General features: G+C 36.4%; 1 protein-coding gene across 2 annotated transcripts in view; it reads left to right on the top strand.

Annotated features, from left to right (window-relative positions):
* Positions 1–22,305, top strand: part of LOC132555011 (maestro heat-like repeat-containing protein family member 1) — a 52,377-nt gene that overhangs the window by 6,205 nt on the left and 23,867 nt on the right. For both annotated transcript variants that reach the window (XM_060219344.1, XM_060219343.1), the window contains exons 5-22: positions 1,633–1,731; positions 2,386–2,537; positions 2,962–3,102; positions 3,569–3,661; positions 3,890–3,968; positions 4,210–4,323; positions 4,666–4,739; positions 5,481–5,603; positions 6,306–6,410; positions 7,661–7,805; positions 8,143–8,183; positions 9,149–9,290; positions 9,749–9,804; positions 10,455–10,562; positions 11,207–11,326; positions 14,972–15,094; positions 21,165–21,314; positions 21,894–22,016. In XM_060219344.1, coding sequence (XP_060075327.1) covers positions 1,633–1,731; positions 2,386–2,537; positions 2,962–3,102; positions 3,569–3,661; positions 3,890–3,968; positions 4,210–4,323; positions 4,666–4,739; positions 5,481–5,603; positions 6,306–6,410; positions 7,661–7,805; positions 8,143–8,183; positions 9,149–9,290; positions 9,749–9,804; positions 10,455–10,562; positions 11,207–11,326; positions 14,972–15,094; positions 21,165–21,314; positions 21,894–22,016 — 1,988 coding nt within the window. The remainder of the gene's footprint in view (positions 1–1,632; positions 1,732–2,385; positions 2,538–2,961; positions 3,103–3,568; positions 3,662–3,889; positions 3,969–4,209; positions 4,324–4,665; positions 4,740–5,480; positions 5,604–6,305; positions 6,411–7,660; positions 7,806–8,142; positions 8,184–9,148; positions 9,291–9,748; positions 9,805–10,454; positions 10,563–11,206; positions 11,327–14,971; positions 15,095–21,164; positions 21,315–21,893; positions 22,017–22,305) is intronic.

The following is a 22,305-nucleotide window of genomic DNA, read 5'->3' as shown; positions in this document are numbered from 1 at the left end:
CATATGTTGTCTTCATATAAAGTTTTACATGTCTCTGTTAACACATCATCAACACCATAGTCAGTATACATGTTAGTGAACATATCTTGTCGTCATATAAAGTTTTACATGTCTCAGTTAACACATCAACACCATAGTCAGTATACAAGTTAGTGTACATATGTTACAGTCATACATACCCTTGTATCTGGTAACCAGAACAGAACTCTGATCATCCTTTAGTTAATTGCCTTTTACAAATATAGGAGATCACGATGATCAGTATGGTCTGTCAACCTTTTCCTACTGTCTTCCTGTCCATCCACACAGTGATTCCTATATCTATTTTTCAACATATGTTTAGGTATTCTCTATTATATCCCTACTTAGTAAAGGTAGGGATGGGGTTAAATAGTGATCCCTGTGTCTATTGTCCATTACACAAGGTTTGTGTACAAAATACTTCTTGAACCTCTGAACAAATTTAGTTCATAGTCTCAAGCTTCCACACAACTTCTACACCTTGTTGTGTTTTGGTGGTCAGTTGTGAAGGTTAAAGGTCATACAAAATGTAGATCATACTGACTTGTCCACTTATAAAAATAAAAAAACTTGTGTATGAGATAGATTATGAACCCTTAAGTAGATACAGTAGCTATGTCTGTATGAACCCCTGCTCACTTTATCTTTAGTAATGAAGTTACACATGGTGGTTCAGTCTTTAAAATATTTTATTGTCAAATTTTCTTTATTGGTGGAAATGTAAACTGGTCTGTATGTCAACATTTTACAGACAAAATTTCATTATTTTTGAAAAAATCAAGCTTATGAAAAGATGAAAAAATAGGACAATGAGATGTTTAGATATTCTGTTTATATGATATTTAGATGACATTGTGAAATAAGATCAGTGAGTTGCCGGGTCAAGGTCACTAATCTTGGAATAACTTTTATAGGATATACTATCTGTCACATATTTTGGCCCTTTCTGACCTGTGTATCACCCATCGTGGTCTTCTCTCCCGTAAGTTACCAACTGTGGTCCTGTCTGACCTGTGGATCACCCATTGTGGCCCTTTCTGACCTGTGGATCACCCATCGTGGTCTTCTCTCCCGTAAGTTACCCACTGTGGTCCTGTCTGACCTGTGGATCACCCATTGTGGCCCTTTCTGACCTGTGGATCACCCGTTTGTGGTCCTGTCTCCTCTAAGTTACTCACTGTGGATCCTGTCTGACCTGTGGATCACCCATTGTGGCCCTTTCTGACCTTTGGATCACCCGTTTGTGGTCCTCTTTCCCGTAAGGTCACACATTGTGGCCTTTTCTAACCTGTGTGTCTCATATTGTAGCCTTTTCTGACCTGTGGGTCACACATTGTAACAATTTCCGACCTATCAGTCACCCACTGTGGTCATATCTGACCTGTCAGTCACACATTATGACCTTTTCCGACCTATCAGTCACCCACTGTGGTCGTGTCTGAACTGTCAATCACACATTGTGACTTTTTCCGACCTATCAGTCACCCACTGTGGTCGTGTCTGTCCTGTCAGTCGCACATTGTGACCTTTTCCGACCTATCAGTCACCCACTGTGGTCGTGTCTGAACTGGTTTTTTTTGATGGATTAATAATGTCATATGATTTTTACAGTTTACAGAATGGTACCACATTTGACTGCCGTACTGGGAACCATGCTACCAATGCTGGGTATGGCGAAACATGACAACATGAGATGGGTCTTTTCGGCAGGTAAATACTGCAGTCTAAAACATGAGATTTGTCATCTTACAGATAAACATGTACAGTCTAATACAGAATATAGATCATCTCTGCAGGTAAACACTTTAAAATATGAGATGGGTTATCATCATATGGGGAAAACATCAAATATTAAATAAATGATTTGGTTTTCTCGACTGGTAAAAACAGTATACAGTGAAACCTCACCTAACGACCACCTCAAAATTACGCTATTACAGGCACATTTTTTCAGTCCCTTTTTTTCCACTATATATCTTTGTATTGGTCGCTTCAGTATTACGACCACCCCGCTATTCCATATTACGACCACTTCTTACAGTCCCATCGACCACTATTTAAGGATAATTGACCTCATAATTATGACCAAGTTCTGACCAGTGAATACTTCTTCATGACACTACCTTTTAAGAGTTACTTCCCTTTGTTTTTTTTTTACCATATGTCATGTACAATGCCACTTTAATTGCGAATTATTTGTCTGATAAGTGATGTATTGAATTTGGAAATCAGACCCTGAATCCATTTTACAGAGAGTGATAATTATGGATTCTATCAGTTCACTACCAGCCTCATTGTCTTTTTAGATAAGAACTAAGACTCAGCTTAGTTTGACAATGATAAGTGATATTCTACCACTTGTAGCCCTGTCCAAATTTTGTGAGGCAATCATTGACTACTGCGCTAACATTGACAAAGCTCCTGACCCAACCGTTACCAAAGATCGCTTCTCACAGGAGGTGGCTTCAGCTTTTGATGTCTTGTTCAACTCCTGGCTACAATCCAAAGAAATCAAGGTAGAATTATTTCATAACCATCTGCTAGTGTGTTTGACTAAAAACTTCAAATATCAGATAATGGCATTTGCTGTGAAAAAATGGACTTGGTGATCTTAAATTAAAGAAAGAAAGTAAAAAAGTTTATAATTTTGCTCTCAAATACATGCTTTCCATTGAAAAAAGGGAAGTTTCTTTGTTTCTTACTTTATAATCACTTAAAAAACAACAAAAAACAGCTAGCTAGCTTATGAAATTTTGTGTTTAATTTTCTTAAAGTAGAATTATCATTTGGATTAATAAATAATTTATTTCAGAAGTATGATACTAATATCTGATCTAAAATGTAATAACATTAAAATTGAACTATTGGTGATGTCATGCAGTAGTTGCTTATGTCTTTGTGGTGTATGAGGACAGTGGGAAATTTGTGGTTTTATTGCAGCTTCGTCTGGCTATTGTGGAAGCTCTAGGTCACATGACACACTTGATGTCCAAGGAGAAGTTAGATGAACAGTTGCCAAAGATACTGCAGGGAATTCTGGGACTTTACAGACGACATCCTGAACCTCTACACATAACTACGGTTAGAACTCCATGCTATATACTCGTCTGCTGAAGGACCGAAAGGTCGTAATAATGGACGTAAAACCCATTAAAATAAATAAATAAATAAACATTCTGTGCACTTAATTCATGTTAAAATAGTGAAATCTTTACATATAAAAATTCATTACAATATGTGTTGTTTAGTGGATGAATTTTAAATTTCTCAACATATATCATACAATGAAACCATTCTAATCTGATACTATGTGGAACACTTACTGGAAACTTTGTTCCAAAATTAAATTTTCTTTCTGATGAAATTTTGTATATGCTTTCCAAACATGAGACATAATAAATGTGGGTTTTTGAAACATGATGCTCACTTTTCAAATGAAAACATTCATTTAGATGGAAATCCGTGAAAACTAGGACTTCAGCTGGTAAAACCTTTGTAGCAATGAAACCTTGAACATGTTTTCTCTGTTTTGATATCTGTGTGACAGGGTCTATGCAGTGTGCTGGATGCTGTCTGTGTAGAGGGTAACACCGTCCTGGAACCACACCTAGAACAGCTGCTAGCCACTCTCTTCCCACAGGTCAGTGGTATACTCGGTCAGTTAGATTTATAGATTCAACTTAAATGCAAAAGTCACAGTATAATCCTGTTTTAAATCAGATTATGTTTTATTATATGATATTTGATTTTTGCTAGATAATTACATGAACATGTATATTAGACAAGACAAACACTTGTACACCTCCATATACACATCTAGATACGCTAATACTTCAATTGAGGATATTTTTTCTATTTTCTGTTTCAGATCTTCAATCCTCCTGACTACAATAATCCAAACAGTGTTAAGAATCACAACGAAGTTCTGCGTTGTTTTGCTATACTGGGTATGTCTTCTTGTCTCTGTCTTTGTATTGGTCATCATTTCTTTATTAATATATGTTTTTCGCGAAATACTTCAGATGCATTTTTTCTCAACAAATAAGAATTGTACATATATGTTTTTGTAATTGTAACAAATCTCTGTACAGTAAGATAGGAATAAGAATTTTACATACAGGGTACATTTTTTTGTAAGTGTAACAAAGTAAGGAAGATACTGATGATCTATTGTGTGTTATTTCACAGCTCGTTCCTTCTCTGGGAAACTGACAGGAATCTTACTGGCCAAGCTGGACAATAACAACGAAAAGACCAAGATTGGTGTACTAACCATCTTTAAACATCTGATAAACGCAGCAAGTATGTCCGAGTCATTCAATAGTTGTACTGAAACGACAGGTTTCAAAATTTGTTCCCTTGAATTGAAAATGATAATCTTGAAGAGTTTATTTTCAGTTTCAATATTCTAAGGTATGTTTTTATCAAACAGATCTTGTTTCAGTTCAATCAGTAACATTGTCTTTAAAACTTGGGTCTATTGATTCGCAAAAATATAGGTAAAAAACAAAAAAAGATAATGAAAATGTTTAGCCAATAGTTATAATTACATTGAAGATTAAGGTCATAGAATATATCAGCATTGGGTCAGCTTTACACAAACAGCTGTTGTTGAGTGAGTTTTTGTGATCTTGTGATTGATAGCGGAGTCGATGGCAGATAAGCAGGAAGTGGTTGTGTCGGGTCTCAAATCAATGGTACTGGAACAGAATAACAAGGTAAAATATCAACTTTATACCTAGAAACACATGATGGGTGATAACACATCCATATTCATCTTTTTTTGTCAAAATCTATTTTGTTGTCCTGAGCAATCAATTTTTTCATTTTGAATCAGCAGTTGTATGTTGGTCCCCAGTGCTTTTGCAATATACAATGTTAGTGGATCTAAAATTAAGGAATGTCTAAGTGGCCTCCATCTCGAAAAATGTTATTTTACCTTAATTTTTGTTAAAATTGTAAATTTTAGCTGTGTACTGTATAATTGGGAATATTCCTGAAGAATTTATTTTACTGTGTTTACAGTTGTTATAGATAGCATGAAATACCTTATGAATATTTATATTGTGAAATGTAACCAGGTGAATATTATTGACCAAAACATTTAATGTACAACTCTATGACTATATGTTTACCTTTAAATACAGATGATAGGAACAGCTTATATGTACAGAATCTCATCAATTTAGGTTGAGAAATAAAACTGACTTATCAACAAAAATTCATTTTGAGGCTTTAGTCCTCAGCTAAGTGAAATGCTTATTCAAAACTGACCAAGTCACTTAATGTTGCACATTTAGAGGCGTGGCGCCTATGTGACTAGGAAATTTTGAATTAGTATTGTATGTCTTTACTGCTGAATTTCAGCCTCGCAAATTCAAACATTTATACTGTGTGTAGTCATTGTTATGGTAACCATATTTACAAGGAATTTAATGAGTGTTTGGTTTTCATTTCAGATAAAGAAGATTTTTGCTCAGGTGGTGATTGCCATGGCTCACCATAACTACCTGGAGCTGGAAGGTGGACAACAGATGATGGAGTTTATTGTTAAACAGTGTTCCCTCCCTAATGACCCTCCGGTGAGTAACAGATGATGGGGTCGGAAAGAAGGTCAGGAACTGAGAAGGATAAAGAATGAGGATATGAGAGAAATTGAGTGAAGAGATAATGAGTTGGTTTGAAAGGGAGGGCAAAATGAGGACAAAGCTGTTAATGAGAGTGGATGGAGGAACAGGAAGAACAAGGCTGGAAAAATCCAAAGGTTGTGGATATTCAAGGAGGTTGAAAATGATGGTAAAGGAGCAAAGGATGGTGAAAGAAGGAGCATGAAGGAGAATTTGTAGGTGGTTGAATTTAATGAGGTTTGGTAATGTACTAGGGTAAGATACTTAAGGAAAAGTGTGCTGGTCACTGAGGATGAGAGGATTAATGGGAAAAGAAAGTAGTGATTGTTAATATGAGAGATGTAGAGAGAGGATGAAACAGGTGATGTGAGAGATGTAGAGAGGACGAAACAGGTGATGTGAGAGATGTAGAGAGGATGTTTCAGGTGATGTGAGAGATGTAGAGAGAGGATGAAACAGGTGATGTGATAGATGTAGATAGGATTTAACAACTGATATTTGAGATCTAGATGTTCAGTTGGTAGGACAGCTGATGTCAGAGTTTCCAAAAGGTTGAGAAAATTGTGTGTTGGAGAGGATGGATATGATATGAAATACTCAATGGATAGCTAGAGCAATAGAAAACTCAATTGTACAATCATACATCTGTCTGTACAGGGTAAGAGATCTCCTGACCCTGAACATGTGACTAATAAACAGCTGAAGATGATGTGTGACAATGTACTACAACTGCTTACAACCACGGTGGATGATATGGAACAGGTGAGTGGGTGTTATCTGGTTTGATTGACCTCCCCCTCTATATCCTCACCATGATGTACTGAAATATTTCATTGCTGAATTAACATCTACAAAGTAACCGTAGAAATTGTCAAAATTATCATTCCTCTGGCAGTGTGAGAAACTTGAAAAACTGTTGCTAAAGGCTGCAAAGTCCAAAGATTTATTTCCCAGGTCTTCCATGCGATGGAGGCTAGATTGATTTGAATGTCTCCAAAATGGCCATAAATACCTTGAAAACTGAATAATGTGTCTCTTCCTCAAAAAAAATCATGTCTTTCTGTCAAAATACTGTAATCATACATGTTTTAGAGATAATCTTATTTTAGTAGAAAGTATTAGTGGGGTGGGGGTGGGGGTGGGGAGGGGAGTGGGATTTCATGCCGCCATGTTTAATTTCTGACCAAAAATTCAACAATCATATTTTTCCCTTTTCTTTCACAAAACAGTCTGGATTTGCTATCAAGTAGATCGTTGATAAAAGATATTCAGTTTCAAGTCACGACGACCATATTGTTTGGACATTTACAATCGTCTGTATATGAAAGTAGTTATGTGTAGTTAGGGAAATGTACACACATACAACAGAATTTTACTGCATACTCAAAGGAAATAGGTTATGAGAAATGCTAAATTATTTTTAACTTGTTAACATCAGACAGACTATTTCTGTCTTAAAAATGTTTTCTAGCGTTGTTGTTGTAACTTTATCTTTGTTGCAGACTTGAGATATTTTGTTAGCTTTTACAATCTCTTGCACTTTTAAAGTTCATTCTTCAAATTTTTGTTCTCTTCTTGAACAAATTTCTGTTCAGTTATTTTCATAGAAGGCAGATGTATTTTTGATGAATGGATTTGATATACTCTTCTCAGTTAAGTGACATTTTGGATCAAAAATATTTTTGTTGGGACAAATTCTCAGAAAAGTGATATTTCGGATTAGAAATACTTTTCTTGGGACAAATTCTCAGAAAAGTGATATTTTGGATTAGAAATACTTTTCTCGGGACAAATTCTCAGAAAAGTGATATTTTGGATTAGAAATACTTTTCTCGGGACAAATTCTCAATAAAGTGATATTTTGGATTAGAAATTCTGTGCCATATTTCATTTCTTTCTTGAGAGCTGGAGTCTATTAGACAAAACAAATCAACAATATAGCAGTGATTTAACATGAATGTGATTCAGTGCTCTTAGAAGTCTCCATTTGATTATTCTGGTTTCTGCTCCAGGTATTGTGGCCATACCTGCTGGAACTGATTGTACCAGAGCAGTATACCGAAGCTGCTGGGGTCCTTTGTAAATGTTTAGCTCACTTGTCCAACAAAAAACGCGAGGAGAATGCAGATGACTATGAGATTGATTACGAAACTCAAGGTAAATTTCAGATCTTTTTGAGAATAGAAATTAATGTTGCCAGTTACAAATGTTTAATACTTGTCCAATGTTCAGTATACTCGTTTAGTTACATTTTTCTATCACAGAAATTTAAACTGTCATCAGTTTCAGGATTACATTTGTATTACATCTTACAATTTACTGTAGGTCGCTGGGAAATTTATTTTCTTTTTCACTGATGTTAGTTTTTAAGGTTCAGTTCTTTTTTTCATGGATTGGTTAGCATCAAATCCTTCTGAGTGGGGATTGAGGTGCACATTTTAATTCTAGATATTGTCTTGTTTTTCTGAATAACCACATTTTATTTATGTTTCAGCCAATGTTCCTAAGACTCCAGTGCTGATAGCAAGACTTATGGTGAGTGTTAATGAATACAGTAACATCAGAAATGTCTAATAGTGTTTAACAGTGTTTCATCCCAGTAACTCCTACTAACTCTGCTGAAGGGGGACTGTTTCTTCACATCATTTTGTACAGTAGGTGAAGGTCCTGGGTTTGACTCCTTTTCACTGGTGCCAACCTGAGGACACGAGAAATATTGAAAAACAATTACTTCAGCTGTCATTAGCACCACTGTCTCTTACAAAATGAGGATGAAACTTGTGTTTTTCTTAAGAGGGAGTATTTGAAACTGGTAAAAATTTACTTGGGGAAATTTCTTGTGAAATGATCAGATGTATACCATGAAAGTTTCGGGTTGGAATCCTAGCGGAGACATTGAATATCTATTGCCTTTATTACATATTTGTTCACATAAAAACTCTTGAAATATTTAACAGACATACTTACTTGTGTCTTAAATTTGAAGGAAATCATGAAACAAGTTATTACCTGTAGAGCTATTATGACAGTCTCGTAGGGAGAATTCCCTATTGCTCAGTCATTAAAGTTGGGCAGGTTCAGATTCTAATAACAGTGTTGAAACATGTTGTTATTAGTTTTCAAGTATAACAGTGTAGTGAGAATCTTGGAACGAGATCATGAATCAGTCTGAGACTAAAGTTAAAATTTACAGGTAAATTGTGTTAAACATTCATATTTTTCAGGATTATGCTTCAAAAACTTCAAGTGTGGTTCAAAGTAAAACAGAGTAATACTGCTAACGTTTGACATGAGGTTGAATCACTTTATGGTCCCATGGCCTTTATTTTACGCTTTCGTCACAGAATTATTATATCGATATACATCGGAAATAATTCTGTGACGAAAGTCGTGATTATAATCTGTCATTAAATATAAGTGGCATATTTTCTGCTTTCAGTTAAGTGTTCATGGGATCAGATTATAAAGTACAGCCAATAGAATGTATTTGACATTTACAGGTGTTAGCAGGCCGACCAACGAATGGAAGAGACCGAGGTGTGCATGTGTTAATGACAATGAAGGGACTTGTCCCCAATCTGGACGAGAGCCTAGTGGACCTCTGGGACACTGTCATTCCCAAACTTATACAGTTTCTGGAAGGTATATGACCTATTAAATTAAGATTTGTTGTTGAAAATGTGCCACCATGACAATTTCATAATATAGTCTTTGGACATTTCAAAAAATGTTTTCAAAGATATGTCAAATTATTTTTGAGTAGATCGTGTATATTGTATGTAGGTGTAGAAGAAACAACATCACATCAAGAAAAAAGATTTTAAGTGGTCAGAGTAATTTTAATGTTAATTTCAAAGCTGCCATATTTGTTTTACTTGTGTTCATCTTGCTAAAAAGCAGAAAAAAGCCAAAATAAACGCTTATATTTCTGTACCACATAATATGCAAAAATCTTGAAAAAAAGTGATAACAATTGAACATTAACTGAAAAGTTGATAACTTTTTGTGAAGTGTATTAGTATATATGTATTGATATGGTTGGAATGGCTTGTTGTTAACTTTCCTCACTTCAAACTTGAACATTCTTGCTAAAATTCCAGATGCAACAAGAGAGGACACCTTTTCCCAGCAGAATTGGGAAGATTTATTTTTGAAGGTAGGAATGAATATGTACAAGGTCTTTAAGTATTTGCATTGATTAAACTTGACATGTACACATTAGTGTAGTACCCAAACTCACAGCTGTGTTCTGATCATTTTCATGAAGCAAATTACTTGCCAAATCATACTGATTTTTTTTATGCCTTTGAGGGGCATAATGCCTGTCCAAGCTTGCTACTGGCACGTTATCCTTGGACCTGCACACCTGATTTATTCCTATCTGGATACTCATGAAATTTGTGCGTGCCAAATAAATGTTAAATGCATCTCATGACAAAGGAATACATTTTATGATATTTTACAAAAGTTTATATTTCTGTTTGGTGTTTAAACTTTGTATATCTTCACTGTCAGTCTGATGACCATACCTCAGACTGATACATGGCTCTAGTTGTTGGAATTTGTAGAAATTTTTTTATCATTTGGAAGTTTAAAAGTAATTCCAAAGATTGACAATTCAATATCAAGTTAATGTTTAAAATTTATAAACATCCTGAAGTAAAATTATGGGCAAATACCCTTTTAAACAAATTAAAACATCCTGTTACAGTTCCCTTCTATGTTACAATAATGTGATACACTCAAGGGGTGTTAAATGTGTTGCCCTTAACATATATATATTTTGGGTTTGTTTTGCTGATTCAGTTGTTGTCAAAGACGTTGGATGTGATGGAGAATGAAGACTGGACAGCAGAGCTGGGAGAAACATTTGGCAGCCATGTCAACATGTACAATAACTACCCAGAGGAGAAGGTCTGTAAATCTATCCATTATCTCAGATAGGAAATATTTATAGAAAAAGTAGTCAATGAAATAATCTGTAAATGGTGATACTCTATGCATACATAATTATGATACCACCTATTTTTATGGGGAAGTCTCAGTATATTTTGCCTTCAAAAGCTTTAAACTGTCAGTTGCTAGAGCAATGGAACAGATTCTTTAAAATCCTTCATTTTCTGTATATTTTGCCTTTTGGTCAAAAGCTTTAAACTGTCAGTTGCTAGGAAAATAGATATGTTGTATGTTGTGTGCTTGGATATTTAGAATTTCTTTTCCTTTAGTTTTGATAAAGCAATTTCAGCCAAGCAAGGCCAGATGAGCGATACAAGCCCTATGGGCCTTTGTTTGATGATGTCACAACATCTCTTTTTGCTGTTAAAGTTGAGGATGCACATGTGTATTTAAACAATTTAAGTAGAAGTCATCAGAAACAAACATCTTGCCTTGTTGTTTTCATTCCCTAGATTTAAGTTCACAGAATAATTTTGGAATCCATTTTGAGTTGTCCCAGAGTTTACAACTAACAAGCATACAGAGGAGTGTTATGTAAACTCTGGAGTATGTGTATGTTTGTGTCCACTCTAAAATTTATGAAAACATATGTTTTTTTTCAGAATTTCCTGTACAAGTGTTTGGGCGTGGTGATGAGGAAGTCAAATAAGAAAGACTTTGTTAATAAACATCTAGACCTGATCTTTAGCACCATCAAACACTCTGATCAGACAGAGAGAGAGGTAGGTCAACATTCAAATTATAAAAGTACCATCAAACACTGACCAGACAGAGAGAGGTAGGTCAACATTCAAATTATAAAAGTACCATCAAACACTGACCAGACAGAGAGAGAGGTAGGTCAACATTCAAATTATAAAAGTACCATCAAAAACTCTGACCAGACAGAGAGAGAGGTAGGTCAACATTCAAATTATAAAAGTACCATCAAACACTCTGACCAAACAGAGAGAGAGAGTAGGTCAACATTCAAATTATAAAAGTACAAATTCAAATTATAAATAGGTCAACATTCAAATTATAAAAGTACCATCAAACACTCTGACCAAACAGAGAGAGAGGTAGGTCAACATTCAAATTATAAAAGTACCATCAAACACTCTGACCAGACAGAGAGAGAGGTAGGTCAACATTCAAATTATAAAAGTACCATCAAACACTGACCAAACAGAGAGAGAGGTAGGTCAACATTCAAATTATAAAAGTACCATCAAACACTCTGACCAGACAGAGAGAGAGGTAGGTCAACATTCAAATTATAAAAGTACCATCAAACACTCTGACCAGACAGAGAGAGAGGTAGGTCAACATTCAAATTATAAAAGTACCATCAAACACTCTGACCAGACAGAGAGAGAGAGTAGGTCAACATTCAAATTATAAAAGTACCAAACACTCTGAGAGAGAGGTAGGTCAACATTCAAATTATAATACAAACTTCTTGGTGTAATGTGAACTTCTGTGTAATGTGAACCTCTGTGTAATGTGAACCTTGGTAATGTGAACCTCTGTGTAATGTGAACCTTGGTAATGTGAACCTCTGTGTAATGTGAACCTCTGTGTAATGTGAACCTCTGTGTAATGTGAACCTCTGTGTAATGTGAACCTCTGTGTAATGTTAACCTCTGTGTAATATTAACCTCTGTGTAATGTGAACCTCTGTGTAATGTGAACCTCTGTGTAATGTAAACCTCTGTGTAATGTGAACCTCTGTGTAATGTGAACCTCTGTGTAATGTGAACCTTGGTAATGTGAACCTCTGTGTAATGTGTTCCTTGGTTATGTGACCCTCTGTGTAATGTGAACCTCTGTGTAATGTGAACCTCTGTGTAATGTGAACCTCTGTGTAATGTGAACCTCTGTGTAATGTGAACCTCTGTGTAATGTGAGCCTCTGTGTAATGTGAACCTCTGTGTAATGTGAACCTCTGTGTAATATGAACCTGAATGTGAACCTCTGTGTAATGTGAACCTCTGTGTAATGTGAACCTCTGTGTAATGTGAACCTCTGTGTAATGTGAACCTCCTCTGTGTAATGTGAACCTGTAACCTCTGTGTAATGTGAACCTTTGTAATGTGAACCTCTGTGTAATGTGAACCTTGTGTAATGTGAACCTCTGTGTAATGTGAACCTCTGTGTAATGTGAACCTCTGTGTAATGTGAACCTCTGTGTAATGTTACCCTCTGTGTAATGTGAACCTCTGTGTAATGTGAACCTCTGTGTAATGTGAACATCTGTGTAATGTTAACCTCTGTGTAATATTAACCTCTGTGTAATGTGAGCCTCTGTGTAATGTGAACCTCTGTGTAATGTGAACCTCTGTGTAATGTGAACCTCTGTGTAATGTGAACCTCTGTGTAATGTGAACCTCTGTGTAATGTAAACCTCTGTGTAATGTGAACCTCTGTGTAATGTGAACCTCTGTGTAATGTGAACCTTGGTAATGTGAACCTCTGTGTAATGTGAACCTCTGTGTAATGTGAACCTTGGTAATGTGAACCTCTGTGTAATGTGTGTAATGTTAACCTCTGTGTAATATTAACCTCTGTGTAATGTGAGCCTCTGTGTAATGTGAACCTCTGTGTAATGTGAACCTTGGTAATGTGAACCTCTGTGTAATGTTAACCTCTGTGTAATATTAACCTCTGTGTAATGTGAACCTCTGTGTAATGTGAACCTCTGTGTAATGTGAACCTCTGTGTAATGTGAACCTTGGTAATGTGAACCTCTGTGTAATGTGAACCTCTGTGTAATGTGAACCTCTGTGTAATGTGAACCTCTGTGTAATGTGAACCTTGGTAATGTGAACCTCTGTGTAATGTGAACCTTGGTAATGTGAACCTCTGTGTAATGTTAACCTCTGTGTAATGTGTGTAATGTTAACCTCTGTAATGTAACCTCTGTGTAATGTGTAATGTGAACCTCTGTGTAATGTGAACCTCTGTGTAATGTGAACCTGTGTAATGTGAACCTCTGTGTAACCTCTGTGTAATGTGAACCTCTGTGTAATGTGAACCTCTGTGTAATGTGAGCCTCTGTGTAATGTGAACCTCTGTGTAATGTGAGCCTCTGTGTAATGTGAACCTCTGTGTAATGTGAGCCTCTGTGTAATGTGAACCTCTGTGTAATGTGAACCTTGGTAATGTGAACCTCTGTGTAATGTGAACCTCTGTGTAATGTGAACCTCTGTGTAATGTGAACCTCTGTGTAATGTGAGCCTCTGTGTAATGTGAACCTCTGTGTAATGTGAACCTCTGTGTAATGTGAGCCTCTGTGTAATGTGAACCTCTGTGTAATGTGAGCCTCTGTGTAATGTGAACCTCTGTGTAATGTGAACCTCTGTGTAATGTGAACCTCTGTGTAGTGTGAGCCTCTGTGTAATGTGAACCTCTGTGTAATGTGAGCCTCTGTGTAATGTGAACCTCTGTGTAATGTGAACCTTGGTAATGTGAACCTCTGTGTAATGTGAACCTTGGTAATGTTAACCTCTGTGTAATGTTACCCTCTGTGTAATGTGAACCTCTGTGTAATGTGAACCTCTGTGTAATGTTAACCTCTGTGTAATGTTAACCTCTGTGTAATGTGAACCTCTGTGTAATGTGAACCTTGGTAATGTGAACCTCTGTGTAATGTTAACCTCTGTGTAATATTAACCTCTGTGTAATGTGAGCCTCTGTGTAATGTGAACCTCTGTGTAATGTGAACCTTGGTAATGTGAACCTCTGTGTAATGTGAACCTCTGTGTAATGTGAACCTTGGTAATGTGAACCTCTGTGTAATGTGAACCTTGGTAATGTGAACCTCTGTGTAATGTGAACCTTGGTAATGTGAACCTCTGTGTAATGTGAACCTTGGTAATGTTGACCTCTGTGTAATGTTAACCTCCGTGTAATGTTAACCTCTGTGTAATGTTAACCTCTGTGTAATGTTAAACTCTGTGTAATATTAACCTCTGTGTAATGTAAACTTCTGTGTAATGTTAACCTCTGTGTAATGTTAACCTCTGTGTAATGTTAACCTCTGTGTAATGTTAACCTCTGTGTAATGTTAAACTCTGTGTAATATTAACCTCTGTGTAATGTAAACTTTGTAATGTGAACATCTGTGTAATGTGAATTTTGGTATGATATCATCCTTCTGTGTTATATCAGCCTCTGTGTAATATGACCTTCAGTGTAATATCATCCTCTTTGTAATATCAACTTCTGCATAATGTAAACTTCTGTGTAATATTATCCTTCTGTGCAATATAAACTTCTGTGTTATATCAGCCTCTGTGTAATATGACCTTCTGTGTAATATCATCCTCTCTGTAATATCAACCTTTTTGTGAAATAAATCTTTGTAATGTTTTGGTTGTTTCCAGGGCTGTGCAATAGCAATGGGGTTCTGTGCAGCCTCCCATCTAGATGCAGTCTTAACAAAACTTGAAAGTGTTGCCAAAACTGAGATGTCGCAGAAATCAGGTGGACTCTTCAGTTTTATCAAGGTAATTCACTTATTTCCTCAAAATTAAGCATGAATTCCCACTACTGATTTTTTTAATTTGGTTTTATCATTTATTTTAAGATTTTAGGAGATTCTTATCTGATTTATTTACACAAACAAAAGTTTTCGTAGCAAGTTTATTTTGTTGATATTTCTGTTGGAGCTATGGATCAGAGATATTTTTCTATTAGCAGGGCATTTGTAATGTTAACTTATCTTTCTGTCAGTCCGTCTTTAAGTCCTTAATTGTGTGGAGTTACGCTGCATGCCCTCTCAAATAATTTTTATGGAACTTGGTTTTTATGATCAGGTTATACCAGACAGGGTCCATGCTTACATGTCATAATTTCTAAGGATCTATTATAAATATTTTCCACTAACACACATAGATAAAAATGAAATGCAGCTTTAAACTGTCAATTCTTCAAGTTTTTCGAAGAAAATGATTGTCTTTGAACATTTGAGTTTCAGGTAATTTCTTCTTGATCAGTTGATGCTTAATATATAGGATTATCTTTATGAAATAAAGCAAATCATATGGTGTAGAGCAATTTAAATTTCTGTTGCCATGGTAGCAGAATATTAACTTCATTTTGGTCTATCATGTTTAGAGGAGTACTGATAGGAAATAACATGATGATTTTTAGGTTATGTCAGTCATATCCCCTTTTGTTCCTAATATACAATATGTTTGAGAAGTACCAGGATGTTTAAACAAATGACTGACACCCTATGGGATACAAGGTATTGGTCAGATTACACACGGAAGGATGCTATTAGAAAAATGTCAGTGCAATTCTTTAACAATTGGTAATGGCATACATATCATTTTATTCATATGAAGAAGTTTCAAATTTCATTGTACCTGTTGATTTTTATATATTTCAGTCTCAAGGCGTATGTATTCTTGTAGATCAGTAAATATTTCACCACTCCAATGATTCTATAACAATACTAATCCAATTCCTTTACCTAGCTGCTCTTTCTTTGTCGGTTAGAAATATTGCCTTTTTTCATTTTAACACATGTTTATAACATGAACCTATTAAGTTGTTTATAAGGGAAGATTTAAAGTCTTCATCACAAATAACTTGACTATCCTGATAACTTTCGATGACTACTGTCCATTTTGGCCACTCTCATGGTTGACATAGGTGGTATGGTTACATTACTCGAAGGAGTAATGTGTTACCATCCAGGGTTCTTCCATTCGTAAGGACAGACGGTTTATTAGGGTGTGCCATCCATGTTAAGGTTATTGGGGTGTGCCATCCCTGTTAAGGTTGTTGGGGTGTGCCATCCCTGTTAAGGTTGTTGGGGTGTGCCATCCCTGTTAAGTTTATTGGGGTGTGCCATCCCTGTTAAGTTTATTGGGGTGCGCCATCCCTGTTATGGTTGTTGGGGTGTGCCATCCCTGTTAAGTTTATTGGGGTGTGCCAACCCTGTTAAGGTTATTAAGGCACGCCATCCCTGTTAATGTTATTGGGGTGTGCCATCCCTGTTAAGGTTGTTGGGGTGTACCATCCCTGTTCAGGTTGTTGGGGTGAACCATCCCTGATAAGGTTGTTGGGGTGCGTTGTCCCTGTTAAGGTTGTTGTGGTGAACCATCCCTGTTTAGGTTGTTGGGGTGTGCCATCCCTGTTTAGGTTGTTGGGGTGTGCCATCCCTGTTAAGGTTGTTGGGGTGTTCCATCCCTGTTAAGGTTGTTGGGGTGTGCCATCCTGTTAAGTTTATTGGGGTGCGCCATCCCTGTTATGGTTGTTGGGGTGTTCCATCCCTGTTAAGGTTGTTGGGGTGTGCCATCCTGTTATGTTTATTGGGGTGCGCCATCCCTGTTATGGTTGTTGGTTATGCCAACCCTGTTAAGGTTATTAAGGTGCGCCATCCCTGTTAAGGTTGTTGGGGTGTGCCATCCCAGTTAAGGTTGTTGAGGTGTGCCATCCCTGTTAAGGTTGTTGGGGTGTGCCATCCCTGTTAAGGGTGTTGGGGTGTTTCATCCCTGTTAAGGTTGTTGGGGTGTGCTATCCTTGTTAAGGAATTAAAACAAGATTTTTAGCCCACTATCTATTCAAATAGATGGTGGGTTATTCAAATCGCCATGCGTCCGTGGCCTGTTGTCCGTCCGTCCGTCCGTAAACAATTCTTGTTACCGCTATTTCTGGAAAAGTACTGGATGGATCTTTCTCAAATTTCATATGCAGTTTCCCCTTGGTCCCTAGTTGTGCCTTGTACCTTTTTTGGACCTCTTTTTTGGAAGTAAAAATTTGTTACTGCTATTTCTTGGAAAGTACTGGATGGATCTTTCTCAAATTTCATATGCAGTTTCCCCTTATTGTACCTTTTTTGCAGACAGACAGGTGGCCATCTTGGATTTTGAATGTAAAAGATTGTTACTGCTATTTCTTGGAAAGTACTGGATGGATCATTCTCAAATTTCATATGCAGGTTCCCTTTGGTTCCAAGTTGTGCATTATGCCTTTTTGGACTGATCCGAAATCAAGATGGCTGGCAGGCAGCCATCTTGGATTTTGAGAGTAAAATCTTGTTACTGCTATATCTGAGGAAGTCCAGGATGGATCCTTCTGATATTTCATAGATATTGGTTTCCCTTGGTCCCTAGTTGTGCATTGTACCTTTTTTGGACTGATTTGAAATCAAGGTGGCCCACAGGCAGCCATCTTGGATGTCGATAGTAATACAGCACAAGCATATTGTCCATTATCCACCTGTAACTGACTGCTATCTAATAATACTTTGGGATCTTTTTCAAATGATATTTGCTAATAGGTGCTTAATAAAAATATCTTGTGCCATCATTGAGTACATTCAATGAAGACCAGTTCATGAACATTTACAACACCTGTAACAAACAAAAAAAAATCTTCAAGAACTGAAAACAGATCCTCAAATGGTGGGCGCCAAGATCCGTCTGGGATCTCTTGTTGAAAGAATGAACTTCGTCATTTTTTCTTTAATCACACCAGAATAGTATAAAGGATTGAAAAAATGAAAGCTGATTTTAATACACTCTAGACTCCATAGATAATCAAAAGAAAAAAAACTTTAAAATTCCTTTAAGATTGTCCGTTTGTTGTTGTATGATGTTAGATGTTGAACTAGATAGAGAGTTAAATGATAAATTAAGCTTGATTATGGATGTTGTCTGAACTGTATATACCTGTACTGCTTAATGGAGCTTTACAAGAGCTGTTTTAATTTCTACCTCCTATTTCTTATCTGTTAAAGCTTTGTAGCAAAGGAGGCTACTACCATGATTGTACTTTTTCAGGAATAAACCCTCACTTGGTAATAAGCCAACCACATTTATTTCTATTTAGAAGCATAATCAACAAAGTCTTATCAAGTATTCTGTAATAAGCCCACCCCTGCCTTTGCATCAGAGAACCCCAAGAGTTTCTATAAGTCCTTCAGGCTATAATACTAACCCATTTGTACAATTAGAATTAGATTGAATTGTTAAAGACTGGATTGTATACTCTGTATAAGTAGAAGTATGAAAAACTAAACCCCTCAAAAAAAAAACCAAAAAACAAAAAAACTGAAAATGTTATGAATGGTGTTTTTATACAACTGTTGATGGGTAGATACTAACGAATATACTAACATGTATCTGACAATGAGCCTGTGCTTTGTAATAAGCCCACCAGTTATATATTGCTTTTATATAGAATTATATATACTACTTTCTATTGTCCTGTAATAAACTCACTGCCTGACTTTGAATGTAATGGCTTCGTGGCCTAAATGCAAGCTACCTTTCTCATTTCAACAGAAATCTTAACAAATGTGTTTTCTATATCTTTCGTCAGCCCAAATCCTTATTTCAGTGAGAGATGATGTGTTTGATGTCTGACTCAGTGAGAGATATGTTTGATGCCTGACTCAGTGAGAGATGTGTTTGATGCCTGCTTCAGTGAGAGATATGTTTGATGCCTGACTCAGTGAGAGATGTGTTTGATGCCTGCTTCAGTGAGAGATGATGTGTTTGATGCCTGCTTCAGTGAGAGATGTGTTTGATGCCTGACTCAGTGAGAGATGTGTTTGATGCCTGCTTCAGTGAGAGATGATGTGCTTGATGGCTGATTCAGTGAGAGATGTGTTTGATGCCTGACTGAGTGAGAGATGTGTTTGATGCCTGACTGAGTGAGAGATGTTCTTGATGTCTGACTCAGTGAGAGATGTGTTTGATGCCTGACTCAGTGAGAGATGTGTTTGATGCCTGACTGAGTGAGAGATGTGTTTGATGCCTGACTGAGTGAGAGATGTTCTTGATGTCTGACTCAGTGAGAGATGATGTGTTTGATGCCTGACTGAGTGAGAGATGTGTTTGATGCCTGACTGAGTGAGAGATGTTCTTGATGTCTGACTCAGTGAGAGATGATGTGTTTGATGCCTGACTCAGTGAGAGATGATGTGTTTGATGCCTGACTGAGTGAGAGATGTGCTTGATGCCTGACTGAGTGAGAGATGTGTTTGATGCCTGAGTGAGAGATGTGTTTGATGCCTGACTGAGTGAGAGATGTGTTTGATGCCTGAGTGAGAGATGTGTTTGATGCCTGACTCAGTGAGAGATGATGTGTTTGATGCCTGACTGAGTGAGAGATGTGCTTGATGCCTGACTGAGTGAGAGATGTGCTTGATGCCTGACTGAGTGAGAGATGTGTTTGATGCCTGAGTGAGAGATGTGTTTGATGCCTGACTGAGTGTGAGATGATGTGTTTGGTCCCTGGTTCAGTCAATGAAATTGGGGTACATTTAGGTGGGACTGATTCAGTGAGAATGGGCTACTGCTGGTGGAGGCTGACTCTTGGAACTTGGGTTATATCAAGGGGAGATTCAGTGAGATTGATGTACCTCTAGGGAAGACTGACTTAATGAGACTCTTGAGGAGACTCTGGTGAAGTTGTGGTACATCTGTGACTCAAACTAAGATCAGGTTACATTTTCGATTACAAAGTTTCTACCAAAGTGCAATTCATTAATTTTTTCACACCTTTTTAATTTGATAATCATTTCGTTTTATGATAGCAAAGTTACATTGCCTGAATTGTATTTGGGTCGTAGAAGATGAATATATGCTGTGTTGATGAATGTTGTTAAAATACAGGTCTGGGTCTATTTTATATCTGTTTAATCCCTCCGTTGAGGTGCAACAGACCATAATATCAACATATATCCGTAGGCTTGTGTTAACAATTATGTAACAGCTAGCTTGGAATCTCTATATGCAATATAACCTTTGAAGGCTTTTGCATATTACTTTTCTTCATTAATATTCTTACCATTTCTCCTCTGCCATAATTAGACAAACATTATTAGAATAAATCAGTGTGTAATAAAACAGTATTGTGTTAATCTGATGAGGTTAACTAGTTCTGTATCTAGAACTGTTTAAGTGGTATAATTTAGAATGATTCCCTGATGATGTTTTCTCCTGACAGCAGTGATTGTTGTTTGGATTGTAGCTTGCAAGAACATATTAAACTTGTTTAAGAGAATGATGCTTAGCTTCCTTCAACTTCAAAGACAGGAAATGATTTAAAAGTCCAAATAACCTATCAAAACTACAGTAACATGAGCATTAGCTTCAAGCCTGGTGTTATGTTTGACCTAAGGTCCTTGACCTACTTTCAAGGTCAATAACTTCATAGGAAGTACTATTGATGCTACAGTTAATGGTAATTAGTCTCCTGTTGTCAGCTGGGTCTGAGAAATTGTACATAAGTGGGATTCCATTTTAATTGTTTACATTGAGATCTACATCTTATTTACTTACTTCATATACTGTTTATACATACATAGTTAATTCAGATGAGATGTATGAAATATGGACTAATAGGCTTTTTGTTCATAATCAGATAAACTTGAATTCATTCATCAACATTTTATTAAATTTTATTTAATCATTTTAAAATTGAATTCATTCTTCATCATATTATTAAATTTTTCCATACATATTCTTATATCCATGAATAAGCAAATTTTGATCCTTGTGACCTATACATGTACGTTAGTAAATTACCATAATAATGTTGTATTATTGTCTATAGGACAGGTCAGAGGCTGACATAGAGAGGACAAAGGCTACACTGATGTTGTGTTACGGTTTTGTGGCCCTGTTTTCACCTCCAACCCTGATTGTGTCTCGTATGGAAGCCACCATTCTCCGTGGAATACAGCCCTACTTTGCCAATGTCAAGGTAACGTTACCATATGTAACACACTTCCTGTCAGTCTGACACTGCAAACACTCCTACTGTCACTGACAGAACATCAAACTTGTACTGGTTAATGTAAGGTACCTGTTGCCAAGGTAACCACTCATAACCCACAAAACCCATGTATCAATACTGTCTCTTCTGTTATCACAGTCTATGCTGCTATTTGTTCTAGATGTATTTTTACTCAGAACATGAAGATTGTTGGTAGACAAGTAGTCAAAAAAGGCAACTTTTGTTTGCTTATACCATTAACAATAGTATTTCCAACAGTGGAAATATCAGTTAATAAAATTTGAACAAGATAATATTATCTTTAAAATTTTGGAAAAAAAATGTTTTTGTTTTTGATGCATTTTACCTTATAACAGATGGAGACGGTGGACTTGAAACGATGTTGCATTCGTACTATTGAATTGATCGGGAAAACTTTGGACTACAACTCAAGTCATCGGAAGCTTGATTTCAGTTTCACGCAGCGGTCAGAATACCTGGAGTATTTACAGGTAGCTTTCTGCATGCTCTGGTGCATGATTAATGTTGTGCAGTTTTTGTTGACAGGACATGGGCGTCAAACAAAACTTGATTCGAACTGTGGACCTGATTGGCAAAGCTCTCCACCCTGATCATCTCAACTCTCAGTATAACTTCAGCAATAGAGGGGAGTTTCTTAATCACTTACAGGTACATAGTACAGGTGTAAATATATAATATACAGGTGCTAAATACACTTTATCATTTACAGATATATAGTACATATGTAAAGATATATACAGGTAAATTGTACACTTAATTACTGACAGGTACATAGTACAGGTATAAATATATATATATAAGGATAAACTTTCTATTTTGTTTTGTTTATTTGGTAAAAATCTTTCTTCTTCTGTTGGGATGAACAACATTTAATCTAGAGCATCATTTAATTGAGGGGATTTAATTCTGTATAAGGCAAGAGTCTGATCCCCCATGG

The sequence above is a fragment of the Ylistrum balloti genome, unplaced genomic scaffold (assembly GCF_031769215.1).
Source record: "Ylistrum balloti isolate Yb309-2 unplaced genomic scaffold, AGI_CSIRO_Ybal_v1 Utg370450, whole genome shotgun sequence".
In the NCBI taxonomy this organism is placed as follows: Eukaryota; Metazoa; Mollusca; class Bivalvia; order Pectinida; family Pectinidae; genus Ylistrum; species Ylistrum balloti.
Note: the sequence above shows the minus strand (reverse complement) of the source record. Positions and strands in the feature narration are given on the sequence as shown.